Source organism: Polypterus senegalus, chromosome 5 (assembly GCF_016835505.1).
Source record: "Polypterus senegalus isolate Bchr_013 chromosome 5, ASM1683550v1, whole genome shotgun sequence".
NCBI classification, from domain to species: domain Eukaryota; kingdom Metazoa; phylum Chordata; class Cladistia; order Polypteriformes; family Polypteridae; genus Polypterus; species Polypterus senegalus.
The window spans coordinates 146,426,559-146,447,539 of record NC_053158.1 but is presented as its reverse complement, the minus strand read 5'-3'; the positions used below and the strand labels follow the sequence as shown (position 1 = coordinate 146,447,539).

The 20,981-nt window shown below is 39.5% G+C and overlaps 2 protein-coding genes across 3 annotated transcripts in view; both read right to left on the bottom strand.

Moving 5' to 3' along the window:
- The window catches only part of bfsp2 (beaded filament structural protein 2, phakinin), a 34,905-nt gene extending 32,114 nt beyond the window's left edge, over positions 1–2,791 (bottom strand). Inside the window, exon 1 of the mRNA XM_039753459.1 lies at positions 2,336–2,791. Coding sequence (XP_039609393.1) covers positions 2,336–2,791 — 456 coding nt within the window. The remainder of the gene's footprint in view (positions 1–2,335) is intronic.
- A 3,606-nt stretch (positions 2,792–6,397) lies between these two features.
- Positions 6,398–20,981, bottom strand: part of tmem108 (transmembrane protein 108) — a 339,807-nt gene continuing 325,223 nt past the window's right edge. For both annotated transcript variants that reach the window (XM_039753456.1, XM_039753457.1), the window contains one exon: positions 6,398–7,880. In XM_039753456.1, coding sequence (XP_039609390.1) covers positions 7,770–7,880 — 111 coding nt within the window. In that variant the 3' untranslated portion in view covers positions 6,398–7,769. The remainder of the gene's footprint in view (positions 7,881–20,981) is intronic.

Sequence of the window (20,981 nt, the reverse complement as noted above, 5' to 3'; positions counted from 1 at the left end):
TACATTACAGGCAGATGAAGTGCCCCAGTTCCACTTTCCTCTTTGATAATGTCACTTTTAACACACATAAAATCCCATTTTTTATTTACTGCCAGTGCAGAGGCACTATGAGCAAAAAACCAAAATATTATTAATAATGAAGCATACAAACACACATTACATACAAACATACATGGAGTACCACTTAGAACTTTTAGCTTTCATTCAAACATATTCAAATATAATGAGTGTTCAACCCCTAATTTTGGTAAAATTTGACTCCCTTAGTATATTTTGTAAAATTCTGTTAGCTAATGGAATGTTACAGTGGTATCAATCACAGGCGAAATGTCTGTTAAACGTCTCTTAGTTTCAACTGTGTGGGTTTAGTTAAAAAGTGTAGGTGGCGTTTAATTTACAGGACAGACTTTTTAGACTGCCGAGGTGTTTAGAGAAGCCAGCAGAACGAGAATAACTGCTGAGTTTTGGGTTTGTATTCAATTTCACAATCACAAAACTCAATAAACATGGTTATTAATTTATTAGCCTCCTTGGTGTTAACACTGAGCCAGTCTCAGTCTCTGATTTCGATGTAGAGATGGTTAAGCCCGAGTGTCTCTTGGGTTAAGCTGTTATAATCTCATGTAAGTTGTGAAGCCCAAATAGCACTCGGGACAATATTCTATTGTCATCTAGTTGGTAAAACAACATCATGCCGCAACAAAAATCATTAATATTTGTATGCATTTTGCCACTTTATGTTAACTCATCAATATTTATAAGTGGGGTGGAGCCTTCAACCAAAACACATAATGGCATGTAAACGAGAAGCTGTAAATCCAGTTTTAGAAGGAATTGAAGCTAAGCCACTAGTTGAATCAAGTGATAGTGATGACAAGGTGAATTCGGCATCAGCAGTGCACATGGATAATAAAACTGATGCATATGTTACTGTACGATCGGACCACCATGATACACCTGATGACTTCAGTTGTGTAACACGTCAGCAGGATGTAGCATCTGTGTGACAAAAGGGCAAAATGATTGCTATCAAGTGAAATGACAAGAAAGACGTCAGCCCCTTAAGCACTCGTCTCAATGAAGCAACTGTCAGTGTTCATGTTTGTGGAAATATGGAAGTCACTAAGTTTTGTGCTGTGGTATAGCCTGCAATAACACAATGGGAGCCACCATATTGTGGATTAGGCACTGACATTTTACCTTTTCATGGGTAAGTTAAAGAAAAAATAATACAAGGACTGTGCACAAAGAAACCTGCTTCTACTGTCCCAATTACAGTATCAGGCTGTGCATTGGTGACTTATTCAAAACATGTCACATGAATGACGTATACTAAATGTGCATCAGCACAGCAGTGGACATAGTGGACATACCTTTCCTAATGAATTTATATTAATGTTTAGGTATTAACATGCTTCTGTTAAACGTAATAACACTTTTTCTTGTTGAAGAGATTCAACATCTTTGGCTCGATTTTCCAGCAGTGACCTTAACACTAAGGAGCTTAAATTTGTCTGTTATTGCAAGGGTGTACTATTTTGTGGCCGTATTATGTAGTGAAGGCTGTGTGTAATCGACTCATGCCTAATAAGGTTATAGGGGTCACAAAAATGTGCCTTGCCTCAGTCAGCATGATTTAACACACCGGCTGTGGTGTCACATCCATATTAAACAAGGACAAATGCTTCTCAGCCCTTCTAGCCATACTTGGTTGGACATTTACAGCGAAACAAGCATACTTCTGCATCTTTTAGAGTAGTTTGGGGCAAAGAGGTCTGTCGCTGTTTCATGGTACCCACCCAGTTTCAGTAGACGTCATAAGCCTACTTGTTCACTCAAAAAAAAAGAAAATCCCCTCTAGCTCAACTGGATGAGCTTCTGCTTTAGAGTTGGAGGCCAGGCTCCAAAGCTGCCCTCTTTGTTTGAAGCAGAGAGGGGTCAGACCCGGACCAGCTCCTTTCTTGTCGATCAGGAGATGGGGCAGCAATGCTGAGAGAGCCTGCTGATATGTAATGTGATACCCTCCCTGTTGCAGTCAGTGGCCTGTTTGCTCAAGTGAGTGGCGGGTCATCTGGATTAGCTTAGTGACTAGGAGGATTTGCTGTCAGCCTTTCTGTGTGTGGATGTGAAATGTTAAGGTCCTGGACCCTGAGTGATTTCTCGCCAGTGACAGACATATTAACATCTGGAGTCATCTGCATGTCTATGGATTACATTGGGAGACTGGGCCTCAGATTTTTTTATGATGTGCCATCTTTCTTGTCCTCTGCTCTGACACCTCTAGGCTTCCTTTCAATGTGACACCCATTATCCAGCACACAATTCAGATGCTTACTTGTCTGTAGATGTCCTCCCAGTCTTGTCTCAGCGTTCCCCAACCACCTGCATCCGACGCCTTTTTATCCAGATAGACTCGGATCTCCTCTTCCAGTTCTCGATTCACTTGCTCAAGTGCTCGTACTTTTTCCATGTACTCCAGTAGGCAGCCATTGAGGCTTTCAAAAGCAGGGCTATGACTTCTCTCCATCCCCTGGGAGACAGTAGCCGACGTTGAGCTCCGCAGACCCTGCAGGACCACGCTGCTTATGCATAGGGCACGGCGGGACACTCTAGTGGTCAGGCCAACAGCCCCACTGGTGGGAACAATGCCCACATAGACCCCTGGAGCCCGGGCTGAAATCCCACTGCTAGAGCCAACACTGACCCTTCGACTTCCCATTGAGGGGCACTCTGGCTGGGGTGGCTGGACCTGTTGTCCAAAGAAAGAAGACCTGCGTCTTGGTAGAGGCATCCTGAAAGCAATGTGTGCAAAGAGTCAGTGCCCAGCGGCAGCGGCTTTGTGGGCGCTCACCAGCGGTCTGACAGCTTTACTGGAATGCACTGTGCTTTTTCTTTCTTTCTCTTTTTCTGCTTTTGTCATTGGCTCCTCTCGAACATGAGGCTTTGTTTACAACCACCGCTGTCACTCTTGCCAGACCACATATCATTGTGAGGCTTGATCCAGCTGTCTCAGCACTAGAAAACTCTACAGATTACCCGCCTCCCAGGCCAGGAAAGACAATATGGACAAACAAAGGGACACATTCTGCAAATTAAATTTTTCTCGTCATCACATTTCTGTACACAGAGTACCACTGGAGCTAATTAAAAGAAACAGAAAAAAAATGATAAGGTTAGCTCTGCTGACCCATAGTCCCAGGGAAGTGAGTCACAGGGCTTGTGGGTTTTACTCCAGGTACTTTCCATCCACTTCATAAAGTCACGAGGATTAGGTGGATTGGTAAATCTAAAGCAATCTGTAAACTCAGTTAATCATATTCAGGGCTGCAGGAAGCTTGAGCTAATTCTAGCAGCACCTGAAGCAAGGCAGGAGACAACTTTAGACAGGGCACTGTAATTTGAGTTATGAAGGCAATTTGAAGTTCATGAGTAAAACTCTTAAAATGTGACCAATGTAGTAAAAGCACATATGTCATACAGTATATTTGATCGTTTAACATCAAATGTCTACGGTAATGTCAGTCCAGTTCATGTTCTAATTCTGGATTTGCACACAGGTTAATCCATAAATCAAAGTCTGATCACTTAAGTATGTAAGATACTTTGAAAACAGCATAGCAAAGGCTATTTTACAGGAGTTCTAAAAGAATGGATTCATGTTGATTTCATACAGGTAGCCTTAAAGTTTGAACAAATGTAAAAAAGAAAGATAGATTTGGGCAATTAAAGCACCAGGAGTTTGATATTTGAATTAACCTGAATCATCTGTTAATTCACTGTTGTAATCTTCTTTATTTATTTATTTGGTTTGTACAATGCTATATACTGTATACCCTGCCGTTCTTTCTTATATTCTGTAAGTGCCTTGAGCATGGGAACAGCGCTATATAAAATAAAATGTATTATTATTAAATATTCCTCATAAGTGAGTATTTTAACCAGCTAATGATGCAAATATAAATTTTACAGCAGCAAATATTACAAAATGATTCTCTGACAAAACAGACTTTAAAGACTTGTTGTTAAAAACATCTTTAAAGAGTTGGTTTAAACGAACATATCCTGAATTATCTTGGAATTCTCTAATGCAAAATTTGAGGAGAAAATATCAGAGAATAAATGCAGAAAGTGCGCACGGCAAGACAAACCAGGCAGCGCATGATGATATCATTCTTTATAAACACTTTCCACAGATTTAGAACAACCTCGGATTGTCGTTACACTCTGGGGATATATATACAGGGTGGTCCAGATCTAGTTATGCAGATCCAGATCGTCTGGATGACTTTGATTTATGCAGGGAAGATTCCAGTTCGGCGTGAAGACGATTCTTCATGTTGTCAGTTCGTACACTTCTCGATGGTCTGGGATTTTTCGGGTGATTTTCTATGTAATAAACTTAACAAGTTATAGCGTAATGAAAACTGCATAATTAGATCTGGACCACCCTATATATATAGCCCTTATTTGAGGTACTGGGGATTACTGTTTTTGCAATAGGAATTGAACAGGTATTGAGTATCACAAAATTTCACTTGCATTGGTATCAAATACTAAAATTCTATTATCTAATTGTGACTGCGTAAGTGGGCCCTATGATGGAGATGCCCCTTTGTTCAGGACCGTGTTCTGCCTTTCATTCATTGCTGCTGGCACAGGTTCTGGCCCCTCACAGCCTTGAAGTAGATTATATGTATTTGTATTTCATGTCCTTCAGGTGATACCAGAACACTTGCTTAAGGTAAACAATTTGGCTCGCCACTTCCACAGTGCCCACTTTCCATTGAGGCAGGCATTCTGTTGTGGATTTACGGCTATGTCTAGAATTTCTGACATGTTTTACAACCTCCGGATGAATTATGCTGCTAAATCTCCATTACACAACCATCACTTTGCTTAAAGGTTAGAATGGTTTGGTTGAAATGCAGTGCTTCATTTTGGTCAAACAAATATGCTAAAATGTTCAACTTCTATCTTTCAAAAGAACATTCTTCCAGTGTTTTTCGGTGGTCCAGGTGTTTGTCAGAAAACTGAACAGGGATGGTGTTGTGAGTAAAACTCACCTGTGCAGTTTTTCATTAAGTTCAGAGTACAGCCCATACTGATTATTAGTAATGGGTGAACATTGAAGAGTTTGCCTTGCCGTGAGTTCACTCTCAATGTGCCATGTGGCTAATTATTATACATGCATAGGGCACACAGCTCCTTCTCTTATTCTGACATGGAACTTGAAGGTCGACCAGCACATTTGACTACAAGCACAGATAACTTGTCCCACAGAGTCTACAATGCAAATGATCAGCATTATATATCCGACGGGGGGGCGTCCCATCAATATTGGCTGTTACAGCTGCGGAGGACGTCACACTAGCCTCGCAATGAATTATTGGGTGCTGGTATAAAAAAAATCTCCTAAACCAGCCAAATTATCAGTAAATCATTAGACAAACAAAGGCGAAAGTGAACACAGCAAATTCACTTTGGTGGAATTCACTGATCAACACTACTGATTATGGGCTTGAAAAGGCCCACATAACAGTTTAGTATTATGCTGATTAGCTGTGGTGTTTGTCAGTTAGAGAAAAGCAACAAGGAAGGCCGTTGACCATCTCCCTTCTGTTTCATGGCAATGCCCCTGCTCTTCTTCACAGGCTGCAAAGGCTTTTTTTTCTCCAATCTGCCCATGTTTGACCACCACCCATTCCAAACTCTGAAGGGCTACTTGAACAGGAAATGCTATACCAACGATGAAGACATTACATCTGCAACACAACAGTAGTTGAAACGCAAGAAATATTTTATCTGAGTGGCACAGAAAAATTTTGTGAACATTATAAAAAATTACAAGGATCAGACTGACAAAAAATTTAACTTTTTTCATTTTACTGGTGTTTCTGACATGGTCAGGCTCAAAACTTTGTGATCATTCCTTGCATACTGATAAAGTAAAAAAAATGGTCTTTTGGAAACAATGTATTCTTCAAGTCATCTAGTAGGTAAAAATTTCAGATCACCTAAATATTTGGGATATCAGTCAGGCTTCTGTAAATGTTGGATTAGTTGTGCATGTACAGTGCTGGCAACAACTCTGGCAGCTCTCTTACAGTCCCAAACATATTGTTTTGTCTCTCTGATTTGGGTAGTCTGTTTGCATCTCCCCCCAGATCATTAGACTGCTCATCTTTAATAGAATGTCCCCCTTATAAAACATTCTTGTTCTGAATGAACGCCCCATCCCTTCTCGTGCTCCCTTATAACTCTTCCCTAAGGGGGTGTGATAACCGCATTTCTATAACTGCCAAATGTAACATCGTAGCCATACACACAAAAATAACTTTTGGATTCTTTCCAATTGCTTCTAAAATTTTCAATCAACTTAAAAAAATACAAATGAAAATCTTTTTTAAGATTTTTATTGCTTGTCTGTAAAAATCACAGCATATATATACTACAATACAAAAACCTCGCTGTTGGAATCATTTCAACCCCATTCCCTCGCCTCATTTTGCACAAAGCATGTAAAATGAACGGTGTTAAAAAGTTTCTTTTTAACCATTCTGCAGTCAAAAGCCTCATCAATGAGGGTGATCACAAGCAATCCAACTAAAAAGGATTCGACATTATACAGTCACTCAAATCAATGGCAAGAAATTATTCTGTTCCTTTAAACACATACACAAGAGAAATCCAAATATTTTTGTACAGTTAATATTAAACAAACTTACTAAAGTTTACTGGCGCTTAACTGCAGAATGGCTGAAATGTGTATGCAGGGGTTCAAATGCACAATTTACAACTTTGTTTTACAGCAGACAGATATAGTACAAGATGTTTTGCTAATGTCAAACAGAAAAAGGCAAAATCCAACAAAAAATGGTAACAAACAAGCTACTTTTTTACAGCAACAACGTCAACACACATCTGTAGAGATGGACAGCGCATCTTCAATGAGTGCATCCTTAAATGGAAACATTGACCGTCTAAAGATCAGAACAACCAGCCGTGGATCCCTACCCAGATGCTTCCACTGCATGAAGTTAATTTACTTTAAAACTACGTACTCAGCTGGCAGTGGTGGTGCTTCTCTGTAGAGACGACACGTTCACTATCATGTAAATTCATAGGGATTACTGTTGTACTAATAAGTATATGCTTTACTGACTAGCTAGAATAATACTTCTAATTTGCTAAAAGTTGAATTGTTTTTTTTTTTCTCTTTGCCTTAATATAAGATTGACGGTAGCACAAGAGTAAAATCTATGCACTCACATAATGTTAAAAACTGATACATAAAAAGCATTACTGCAATAGATCAACGCAAAAGATGCATCAAGTATTACTTCTGTAGAATTCAAGTTCAACAGGCTTTAATACTGAATTAGTATACTTGATTTGGGTTATGTGGTCTCTCTACAGTACAGCAAAACTGCTACATTTGTACTCACGAGACCATAAGAACATAAAAATGCCATTTAAAAAACAGATATAAACCATATTATTACAATTGTCCAAGTGTAGAAAACATGTAAATCAGAAAAATACACTGGTAGACTTCATAATTAAATAGTCTCTGATTTTTAGTATTGTTTTAATATCTTTTTTCATCTTTTATCCTAAAAAGCCCAGTCTTTGAAAGATTGCTCACATGTAGAAAAGCATTGATGAGAAAGAATTTAAAATAGGGAAAAAAAACAAAACTTTTGTTTCATTGTTTCACAAAGGATACGCAACTTAAACATCCTAAAGTCGTAATCTTCATAGGCAACAGGCTAGATCTCTGAAGCAGTGTTGGTGAAAAGGGTCTCCTGACAGAAGGGGTTGACGAGAACAACTCCACTCTCAATGTAGTCGCCATTTGGTGGGGAGCACGGCTCCTGGTCCTGGAAAACAACAAAATGACAAGCTATGTCAGTAGAATCTTATTTTTAGAGGTTAGCAGGCAGTCATAGCTGTTCAGTTTTACGATGTCAACTGCTTACTGTCTTGGCAATGATACAAACAAGGTAGGGTGTCAGCAGAATGATGTTACAGGGTGTGCGTCAAACATTATATCTCTGTACTGTGGGAGGGAAGTAAAGTTTACAGAAGAAATCCACATGGTTAGAGAAAGAACATAAAGAAGAATACTGAAGGTGTCTTCGTCTAAATGCTCACTGTCAAGTGAACACAGCATGATGTCTTTCTTACTACTGATAACAGTAAAGACAAAAAAGAGAAGGAATCCCTGACAGAGTTTAGAAACCTTACTATATACAGTATATATTGTCACACACGTGCGTTTAGGAGACAGCTAAAGGGTCTGATATATAAATATATATCTCTGTTATAAAAAAAAATCCCGGAGAGGAAAAGCAGGGCGATGAGACATCATCTTCTTGGAACACACTTAAAAGACCCACGAGACGCAAACAATACAGTATCAAATAAGAGAGCACAGCCAGCAAAACACTCAGTTGTGTAAAGGCACGTAGTACACACAGATCCTGTGCTCTCAGCACATATAAAGTGTATAAGGACAATACGTTCTAGATGAAACGTCAATGACTAAGCAAATAAGAAAGAGCAGCGTGGAGAAAAGAGACCCAAAAGCGTTGGAGAGAAAAAATGGCAGATAAGAGATTATGAAAGCATTGGAATTCGAAAGGCTAAAACAAACTATGGCGCCATACACATGCAGAGAAAGGTAAAGAATATGAAAGCAGTAAAATTCAAAAGTATTGTAGCGTCCTAGCCAGGTTAAAGCCTTTTTTGTTTTAAATGACTGTTAGGTCCGATTGAGGGAGGGCGGAGTACAGCACGGAAGACTGATAGCGGGATATTGATTGATGCGTTAAGGGGGTGGGGGTCAAGACCCGGGGGATGAGGGGTTGCAGAGGGTGCTAGAAAGTTTTGTTTGGGGTTACAAAGTTGGTGAATGTTCAAGTAAAAGTTTTGTGACACTTTATTACTTCAGTCGCTACATTATCAAAAAAATTATAGTAAAGATTGTATTAGCGTAAACAAAAGGAAATTAATCATCAGTACCAGGTGTAATTGAAAAAATGGCAGGACAAAGCGAGGTCAGAAATAAAAGGCAAAGAGCAGAAAACAAAGTCTTTTCACCTTTGCATCATTCAATGCACAAAACTTAGATTTACACAATAATGGACCATACGCTATCAGAATCTGTGGTCCCGCAACAGTTAAAGCAACGACAAGTTTAATTTCAAAGAAAACACAGTTCGGTCAGGTGTATATTTATGATCACGGAGAAGCGATCACAATGTGAGCAGCAGAGATACGAAGTGGCAAAAAGGACAGCGGCTGTACAGGTTTTAAAATGATCAATGCTACACATGAGCAGTGTGCGTTATATGTCCTGCGAGAAAGACATTTAACCACGCCCGGGGCCGGAAATAAAGGACAAGTATTGTTTTTACAAAAGTTTTTAAAGTAAAAGTGAAAATAATGCATATGTAACAATTCCCATGAAAATATTAATCTCTTTAAATTGTATATCCGGTAAACCAAACACAGGGGTGCACGTCCTGGCCACCTCCAGTCCTCTCTCCAGCTCTGTCCTTCTTCCACCCGACTTCCGCTACTCAATGAAGGGAGGCAGCCCCTTATATAGGAACCCGGATGGGCTCCAGCTGCTTCCCGGCATTCCTCCGCAGACATGCCCCAGTGTGGCGGAAGTGCCGGCTGCGCACCCGGAAGCCCTTCGGGTGTCCCTGTTCCTCTTTCCCCCAGCACTTCCTGGTGTGGCGGAAGTGCTGAGGTCCAGGGTTGTTCAGGCACCGGGGCACCGCCTGACGGTGGCCACGGGCCCCTACAGGGTTGGGCTTCCAAGCCCTTTAACCGTGGCCCCCAATACAACCAGGGTGGTCGCCCCCTCGCGGTCTGGAGGAGGTACAAGCCCTCCTCCTGTCCTCCTGAGCATCCCGGCTGGGCTACACCCCCGCCTGTGACAATATATATATATAATATATACTGTATAAAATCTAAATAGGTATATTACACAGCAAGTGAACAGTCAGGTCTTGAAGCCAGAAAAGTGGGCAAACATAAGCATCTGAACCACTTTGACAAGGGCCTATTTGTGATGGTTAGACAACTGGGTCAGAGCATCTCCAAAACAGTAGGTCTTGTGGGGTGTTCCAATTTGCAGTTGTTAATACCTTCCAAAAGTGGTTCAAAGAAGGACAACCAGTGAACTAGTGACAGGCACTCAAAGCCTATTGATGCACGTGGGGAGTGAAAGCTCCCACAAAAGTGCTACTGTAGCACACACTAGATACACTAAAACAGCACGTTGCTGCACCCACCACTTGATGAACCACCTCAGGGTCCCAATTTATGACCTAAGTGCAGCTGTGCCATGGGTGACACCTCAGCACCACACTAATCTGAATTGAATGAAACAGTGTGTTGTATTGTACAGTGGCTGGAGTGCCAATTCTGCCACCAACCCCCAAAGCTGCAGGAGCTGCTTGCAGGGCTGGAGGCAGGTTAATGTCATACCCAGGACAGAGTAACTGCAGGTTAAAGGCCTTGCTCAAGGGCCCAATTTGGCAGAATCACTTCTGGCATTTATAGTATTCGAACCAGCAACCTTCTGATTGTCAGCGCAGATCCCTAGCCTCAGAGCCAACACTCCACCCTGTAGCACAGATTGCTGAAAAATGTAGTACTGGCCTTGAAACTAAGGTGTCAGAACACACAATGCTCCACAACTTGCTGCACTTGGGGCTGCATATTCGTAGACTGGTAAGGGTACTTAATGCTGATCCCTGACCACTACCAAAAATATCTGCAATGGGCACATAAGCGTCAGAACCGGACCACGGAACAATGGAAGAAGGTAGCCTGGTCTAATGAATCACGTTTTCTTTTAGATCATGTGGATGATACAGTACATACTTTCAGTATTCTGGAAATGTGAACCTGTGCTGCAAAGTTGTTAGGGAGTCATGTAATCTGACGTACTCAGGTGATTGCAGTTGTTAAATTTGACAAATATCCCCGCACCCCCTGCCACCATTATATAGAAGTGGTGTAATATGTCACTGGCTTTTAGTGAGACCGCATTTGAAAGAACTGTGGACAGTTTTGGACACGATACTACAAAAAAAGGTCCAACAGCACTACAAGCTGTGCAGGAGAAAGAAACCAAATGCATCCTGGGATTTAGGACATGCCCTAAGATAATTCCAGGGAACTGAACGTTTCTAGTTTTAAGCAAAGAAGGCTGTGTGTGGACTTGATCCAGCTCTTGAAAAATGTTCAAACGGTATTGATAAAGTTCACCAAGCAGAACTCTTTAATTAAATAATGATGCACATACACAAGGACAGAAGTGGGAATAAAAGGAAATTTAATTGAGAATGAAGCCAATTAACACCTCTTCAACAAAGAGTTATGGGAATTTGCAACAAACTTCTAATTCATGTAGCTGAAGCAGAAACCTTGATAAATTTTAAAATGTGCCTGAATTAAGTATTGGCCTATCTATCTATCTATCTATCTATCTATCTATCTATCTATCTATCTATCTATCTATCTATCTATCTATCTATCTATCTATCTATCTATCTATCTTTTATATAGTGCCTGTCATATCTATCTGTCTATCTTCCTGTATAAGGTAACAAGCCGACTCACTTTAAAAAAAATCTGCAACCTGTCTGAAGCAGGTGTAGTTGTGAACAAACTATGGTTTGTTATATTTTTGGCCACCATAGTGTGTGACTGAATATACTGCTTTATATGTCACTTTGAAGACATCATCTCCAAATATGAAACGTTACAGAGGTGCTGGACCAAACACATCCTAGCCAAGACCTTGCACCAACTGACTTTAGTCCTTTGAAAAACACTTGGGTGATAAGTAACTTGTAGCTGATTATGTCATACAGAATGTAACATCATGGCTGTAGTGCCATGACACTGATCTCTTTTGGTTTGGAGACATGGCAGGACAAATGCTTGGACACATCTGGAGAAAACATAGAAAAGTGTTACTGTTGCTTAAGTGTTTGTTTAATTTATAAATGTAGAAGTGTACAGTTAGGTCCAAAAGTATTTCTATTATTGAATTATTATTGAATCTCATTGTACCACAATAAGAATAAAGGAATTTGATTCAACTCAATAGAAGAGAGCGCATATTTACAGATGATAATGACTGGTGTTTAAGTTGATTGTATGCTTGCTGGAATTGGCATGACCCTGGATGGATGGAATAATTAAACATGTATTATGAAAGATTTTTCAATGTTCCTTAAAAGTTTTGAAGAATCAGTGTTTTAAGCTTACTTAAATTTTTTTTTACATTTATTACAGAGCATATACTGTGGTGATTGGTTATGTGGAGAGAGAAAATAGAAGGACAGGAATTGGGGGTTGGTACATTTGACAGACACAGTACTGCTGCTCTGCTGCTGCAATAAATTATTTCATCGAGGGTTCTGTGTGTCCCAGCAAGCATCTTGTGGAAGGTAGGAACAGTCCCTGGACGTTGTGCCAGCTCATTGCTACCACTGTGCCACCGTGTCCTCACATGTTTAATACATGCTTTAATGCATTTCATCATGAAAATGATATCAAGTATACATCTTAGTATTTAAATTGGTCAGAGAGCTGTAATATTATGAATGTAATGTATTCTATGTGGCGATCACTGCCTGCGCTCCTGTCTTTGAAAGAGAAAGTGCATTTAAGAAGCATATAGTGATTCACACACATAGAACACATAGAATAGGAAGCATTTAACGTGTTACTTTAGTTACAATGGCATATGAGAAACTCTAGTAAATTAATCATTGACTTTAAAATGAAGTTTACAACATTCTTCTTTAATGGCAAAATAAACTACAAGATTAAAGTGGAAATTTTGAGATTAAAGTTGATATTTCAACCTTTTTTTTCTTCACTGTGTTCCTATTTTTTTTTTCTTTTCTCTGTGCCCTAATACACTTATGTATGACACTCAGATGGTGGGCTACAACACGCATTTTCACGTCGATTTTGACCCCTTCTTTTTTATTTTGGGCACTGTGCGACTTTCTGAACTTGAATTTTTGAATGTTATTCCATCAAGTTCCTTTTGTTGCTTAAATCACTGCCTAAGCCAACAAAAATTACGCCTTTCCTTACCTCCACTTCACTGAGTAGGACCTCCACTTCGCATTTGGTGAAATTCTTCTTTTTCATATGTGCTTTTGACATTGTCTTTTAGCAAAACACTCAACTGAAAGGGCTATTTATATTGATTTACTTATTCAAATATGCGAAATTAAGGGAGGAGTCGGGGTGGGACAGCAGGCGTGTGCACGTGTGTTACATTTCATGCTGACTGGAATTTATGGAGTGGAAGTGCGTGGAAGTTGGCTTATGCACTGCTTTGTGCATTTGATTTATTTTTTTTTGCTTATGCACATTTCCACTTTTGTCCATACGCCATGTTTCAGTGTGACTTCTAAACATAGTGTTTTAGATGAGGCCCCAGGAGTGATCAAATTTACCATCTGGTACATTCCTAAAGAGAAGGAACACTCTGGTGAGCTCAGCAACACAAGAAGGCTTGGACAACCATGGAAGACAATTGTGCTTGATGATTGCAGAAATCTTTCCTTGGTGAAGAAAAAACAATTCACAACATTTAGCCAAACCAAGAATGCTCTCTGGGAGGTAGGCCTATCATTGCTAATGCCTACAGTCAAAAGAAGGCTTCATGAAGATAAATACAGAGGGCTTACCACAAGGTGCAAACCACTGGTAAACCTGAAGCATAGGATGGCCAAATTAGACTTTGCCAGAAAAGATTTTTTAAAAACCCATCCAGTCTTGGAACAGTTTTCTTTGGACAAATGAAATTAAGATCAATATGTACCAGAATAATGGATAGAGAAGAATATGGAGAAGAGAAGGGACGGCTCATGATTTGTAGCATATAATGTCATCCGTGAAACATGGTGGAGGCAGCGTTCTGGTATGGCCATGTGTGATTGAAGTGGGTTACTGGTGTTTACAGCTCGTATGACTTCTGACAGAAGCTGCAGGATGATTTCTGAAGTGTACAGGGCTATACTGTCTGCTCATATTCAGACATATACTGCAAAACTGATAGGACGACAATTCACAGTACAGGTGGACAATGAGCCAAAGTATACTGTGACAGCAAACCAAGTGCTTTTCAATCCAAAGAAGTAGAATATTCTTCAATGACCAAGTCAATCAACCGATCTCGACCCAATTGGACATGCATTTCACTTGCTAAAAACAAAACTGAAGACAGAAAGTCCAACAAACAAGCAGCACCTGAAGACAGCTGCAGTAAAGGCCTGACAGATCATCAGTAGGGCAGAAACCCAGCACTTGGAGAAGGCCATGGTTTCCAGACTTCAGGCAGTCATTTGCTGCAAAGGATTTTCAACCAAGTATTGAAAATGATTGTTATATTTATGATTATGTTAGTTTGTCCAAATACTTATGAACCTCAGAAAATGGGGGGACCCATCCATCCATTATCCAACCTGCTATATCCTAACTACAGGGTCACAGGGGTCTGCTGGAGCCAATTCCAGCCAACACAGGGCGCAAGGCAGGAAACAAACCCTGGGCAGGGTGACAGCCCACCGCAAGGCGCATACACACACACCCTGCACACGCTAGGGACAATGTAGAGTCGCCAATGCACCTAACCATGTATACAAATGTCTGTCTTGTCTAATTGGCTCATACAATTTTTTATTAAATGCCTTAAATTAAAACTGCAAGTCTACACTTCAGTCACATCTTGATTGCTTCATTTCAAATCCATTGTGGTGGCGCACAGAGCCAAAATTAAGAAAATTGTACCACTGTCCACATACTTAAGGATCTAACTGTATAAAGTTATGTTACCTTAGTTTGCTGATTAATTAATCATGCTGTTATTTCTCATTTGTACTTTTGATGTCAATACATACATTACAAAATTAATTAATTGCATTTTTATAAATGCATCAAGCCATTTGTGTGCTATAAAGACCAAAAAGACAAATGAGTTTACTTTCCTTTTTATAATTTTGCTCTTGTGCTTTTTTTGTACTGTTCTGGTTATTTAAGCATACAGGCAGATATGACATTAAGGTAGCTGAACTTAGTATTGTTTGCACTTGTGTCTGCTTCTGTCTTTATTAATCTTCACTATTTTGTTAGGATTAATGGGGTCCACCGGGAAAAAAACATGAATTTAAAAGATGTAAATGACAAAGGAGAATTAAACGCATTTTAAACTATAGCTACAAACACAAATCCTTTGAAACTTCAAACAGATGGTAAATCTCACACTGCTATGCCTTTTAACAAAGAGCTGAAGTAAAAGAAAGAATAGCTCTCTGCTTGTGAAACGGACCAGAGCAAAATCCTGTAGCCACAAGGGGGTCCTCCAGTACAGAACCTGAGGAGCATTGGAAAAAAGGAATTTGAATGAAGTGTGTATTTACAGCAAATACACTCCAAAGACCTGAAAAGCACTTATCAGCCATGAATAGGACTGAGGGGTAAAGGAAGACACCAAGACCGCACTGGCATTTATACCCATCAGTCTCTCAGCTTAAATAAAGGAAATTTTGCAGCAAAAATAAAGTGTAATACTGCAAGAAAAATGAAATAAAATAAAAAACACACAGTTTGACAGCAGATGGCAGTAGGAGTGAGGTAAATGAAAGTGAAAGTCCAGACTATATATGCATGTGTTTGCTAAGTGAACAGACAACTTAACAGTCAATATTGCACGTTGCTCTTATTAAAGTTATAATTGACTTTAAAGAATTCATCAAAGAAAATGTGCCTCAATTGTAAAAGGGTTGAGATAATACATTTCAGTCTAGTTAATCAATTATTTTTTTATATTTTGTTAAGCTTTCTTTCAGTGATACATGATTACAAAAATGCAAATGAAGCATGTATTTCAAATCAAATAGAATAAATACAGGAGAAAGAATGAAAAACAGACATGAATTAGGAGATTGCGGCAAAAGTGCTCGGCACTTTGAAAAGTCAGTCTACATCTAACAGGTACATTGACCAAGCTGGAAGTCTCATAGCAAGTCTCCAAGCTGTTATTTCCCAGATTTTATTTTTTGGTATCAAATCAAGAAATTACACAATGAGGTCTGAAATCTAGCAAGTATTTTTGTATACTACATGGGAATAACTCAGAGTTTTTAATCTGTATTTTAAAGATATTCTTCATCATCATTATTTCATTCTGCATTTTCATGTTTTTTGGTTATTTAGATTGTCATTTGCTATCAAGGACAACAGTGAATGTGATGCTGAAGTAGCTACAGCCTTTTGTCATTCTGTGTTATTTTCTGTGGAGTCATCTGCTCTTCATTTTTTTTCATTATTAGGAACCAAAGGAGCAAACTCCACAGAAAAATGTGACTGAGCATGTAAAGCTATGGCAAAAATACTAACATGCTGATAAGATCTGTAATTGAAAAAGTAAATTCAGAAAATGGATGGATGGATTAATGAATGACTCCCTATCATTCGGTTTGTCCTGACCCTAGTTGTGGTGTTTGAGGAAGGATACATTTCCTATCTGTTTAAAAGGTATATAGACATGTAGGAGTATAGTTAAATACTGCAGAAGGGTTGATAGATGTTATTATTTTTTATTGCATTATTTAAAAGGCTGGTGTAACATGAAGGATTCAAGAAGATTGGATGTTTCTCTAGGACACTGGGTTTCATCATCCTTTAGACAATGCTCCTACACTACATGGGAGATGGTACTGGGTGGAGGCTGCCCTGTTATTTTGAGGTTCTAGTTGACCTGGAAGTATTTCAAGGCTGACTTGTTGTACTCACCTGGGGGGTCAGAGTTCGGAGTATAAGAGGATAGCACACACCAGGGGCCTCATGTATAATCGGTGCATATGCACAAAAATGTTGCGCACGCCTGTTTCCACGCTCTGTTCGAGAAGCATAAAACTAAACTTGGTGTAATGCCACACACATTTTCACTGCAGCCTCAGATCATACATATATACACATTTCTGCTTGGTTTTTGTAAACGGGCGTCACCCAGCATCAAGGCAGTGCTACTGTTTCTGTGTGGTTTCCCTTTCTTTTTTATACTCCATGACATGGTATTTATCAAATACACCGAAATGTATTGCATATCATTTACAAATTTGATTCACTTGATTGTAATGATTCTGTAACAATATAATGGTGCACAGAATGGCCAAACTATTCCAGCTACCATAGCTGCTTTAGCGTGTTAGAAGACTTTGCCAATGGAAGAATTAGAACAGAGCGTTTATTTATAGGTGATGATGACTGGCTTCTAAGTTGGTTTAGATTACCAAGAGCTACCCTCTTGCAGCTGTGTGTTGAACCGGCACTGGATTTACAAAGGCAGACTTTGAGAAATTGTGCTGTACCTGCTCCTTTGCAAGTTCTGTTCACTCTCTGGTTTTAGCCACAGGAGCTTTTCATCGTGAATTTGCTGACCAATCGGGTATTTCTCAGTCATCACCGAGTCACGCCATGCCAGCTGTATGGGATGGTATTATCCACTTGTCATTCAGACAGATAAGATTTCTTTACACTGTGGTTGAACAGGCAAACATCAAAGTGCAATTCACAGCAACGTCCGGTTTTCTAAATGTAATCGGAGCAGTGAACTGCACGCACATTGCTATAAAGGTGCCTTTGCAGAATGAATTTGCTTTATGTAAATAGAAATAATTTTCATTATTGAGAAAATTATCTGTGATTGAAAAATGTGTCTCATTAATGTGGTGGTAAGATACAGTATATATAAGTGTCTTGCCAATAATTACAGCAGCTTGCTGCTCAAACGATGTGAGTTCTGGGATTCCTCTACCTCCTCCAGTGGCGGTAACGCTCAGATGATGGGCTGTGACTCGCCTTTTCTCTGTGACTTTGATATCTTACTACATTTTTTTTTTACATTTTTGGCACTGTGTGACTTTATGAACTTGAACTTATGAGTGCCTCCACCATGCTGTACCACTCATTTAATTTCCTTTTGTTGTTTATAAGACTACTTAAGCCATCAAATAGTATGTTTTTCCTTGCCTCCACTTCACTGAGCAGGAAGCCCACTTTGCATTCTGTGAAATTCTTACTTTTTACATAAGCATTGCCATTGTCTTTAAACAAAAAAACTGATTGGAAGGGCCAATTTATTTTATTTTATTTATTTTGAAGCTGTGAGGCAACAGCACTACTGTGCCACCATGCACCTTGTATTTAATGATACAGTGATAAGGGTCACCAATTTTATTGTATAGAAAAGATGTAAACGAGTTTACAGTAATACCCGAAAGTTCAGTAACTCGGACAGTATTGGAACACTGCAGTACTCCTGGAATTTTATTATACAAAATGAGCAAAATCAGCACATGTTAAAAATCATATGCCACAGTCTGTCATTTCTAACAAGCTCAAAATCAAAAATATCTTAATTCTTTGATTGATGTGCTGTTAGACAGAGGATGACATTGCCAGAAAGCCTTTTAAGTTATTGAAAAAATAACTCTTCTTGGCAGCATTTTTAAAAACACCGCAAACAGGCTGCAGTGAGTGTCTGAGATTTGCCGTGAAAGGTAGAAACTGTACCACAAGAACAGAAAGACATCCCACAAGAATTGGCCAGCAGAACATGGCAGTAATCAGTGCAAGGGAAGGACCAGCTCTGAATAAGGTACTAGTCCATTTTAATTTGGCTTACAAATTCTAAATTAAGAATATGAGTCATCTAGTTCCAACCAACTGTTAAGTACTGCATGAGTATGTGCCTCAGGACCTGGACAGCTTGCAATCATTGAAAGAAATGTGATTCTGCTTTAACACCACAGGAAAATGTCAGGCCATCTTTATCTCAGTCAGTTAAAGCTGAACTAAAATTAGGTCATGCAAAAAACAGAGTAGAAAGTGCACAATATGGATGCTGGAACCCAAAAATGAATTTGGTGTTTTGGAATGTCAAAGTCAAATTCCAGACATAAAACACATTCATATATTGTGGTTGGATCAGAAAGAACACTGACACATATAAGTGAACTGCAGCTTTGTGCCATAAACAAATGATCCTCGATATCTCCACAAAGATGAGAGAGATCACTCAGAAATTATTGGGCACATTTGTTTGCAGTTATTATACACAAAGTTGGTGCAATCATTTACTGAATCTAATGAGGCAAATTTTTCTTTGCACTCTTTCATTACAACATTCACTTAGCCTCGCCATTAATCATTTTCTTGAGTATTATGCTTGCAGTGTAAGAACCTGAGCAGCATCTGTGAAACTGCATGACTGATTGTTAGGCACTATGTATGATGAAATGTATTTTCTATGAGCATTTAACATTTTTCATGCTCCCATTCTCATATCACCAAAGCAATATCCCAACATTATTAGCAGGTTGTCTCCTGAAAAATGCTGGAGATTAAATGATGGAAATCTGCATTTTCTAACAAATTTCATACTGTACTGTGTACTTTAACATCATTAGTTTCAAGTATGTTGTGAAAAACACAAGAGCTATTAGAAGAGAACATTCTACTAAGTTATTAATTCACATTTAAAATATGGGCATTATATTACTAAGGCTGCGGTGGGTTGGCACCCTACCCAGGATTGGTTCCTGCCTTGTGCCCTGTGTTGGCTGGGATTGGCTCCAGCAGACCCCCGTGACCCTGTGTTCGGATTCGGCGGGTTAGAAAATGGATGGATATTACTAAGGATGTGGTAAATACTGATTTCACCTCAAATACCTCATGGTGTCCTTTTCCAGTGCTACTGGGAAATTGTCTGCCCTCCCTTAACTGTTGAATGCAGCAGGTTAATAAAAAGGATATGCAACATTTCATGTTAAAATATTCTAGCCAAACAAAATGATGACATGACCCACATTGCAGCAGCTGTATCTCTTTGTTGAAACATATGTTTTCTTTTAATTTCTACTGCTAAAATATCACTAGCAAATTACAGTGCATCCGGAAAGTATTCACAGCGCATCACTTTTTCCACCTTTTGTTATGTTACAGCCTTATTCCAAAATGGATTAAATTAATTTTTTTCCTCAGAATTCTACACACAACACCCCATAATGATAACGTGAAAAAAGTTTACTTGAGATTTTTGCAAATTTATTAAAAATAAAAAAATTGAGAAATCACATGTACATAAGTATTCACAGCCTTTGCCATTAAGCTCAAAATTGAGCTCAGGTGCATCCTGTTTCCCCTGATCATCCTTGATATGTTTCTGTAGCTTAACTGGAGTCCACCTGTGGTAAATTCAGTTGATTGGACATGATTTGGAAAGGCACACACCTGTCTATATAAGGTCCCACAGTTGACAGTTCATGTCAGAGCACAAACCAAGCATGAAGTCAAAGGAATTGTCTGTAGATCTCCGAGACAGGATTGTCTTGAGGCACAAATCTGGGGAAGGTTACAGAAAAATTTCTGCTGCTTTGAAGGTCCCAATGAGCACAGTGGCCTCCATCACCTGTAAGTTGATGAAGTTCGAAACCACCAGGACTCTTCCTAGAGCTGGCTGGCCATCTAAACTGAGCGATCGGGGGAGAAGGGAAGGGAGAAGTCAGGGAGGTGACCAGATGGTCACTCTGTCAGATCTCCAGAGGTCCTCTGTGGAGAGAGGAGAGCCTTCCAGAAGGACAACCATCTCTGCAGCAATCCACCAATCAGGCCTGTATGGTAGAGTGGCCAGACGGAAGCCACTCCTTAGTAAAAGGTACATGGCAGCCTGCCAAGAGTTTGCCAAAAGGCACCTGAAGGACTCTCAGACCATGAGAAACAAAATTCTCTGGTCTGATGAGACAAAGATTGAGCTCTTTGTTGTGAATGCCAGGCGTCATGTTTGGAGAAAACCAGACACCGCTCATCACCAGGCCAATACCATCCCTATAGTGAAGCATGGTGGTGGCAGCATCATGCTGTGGGGA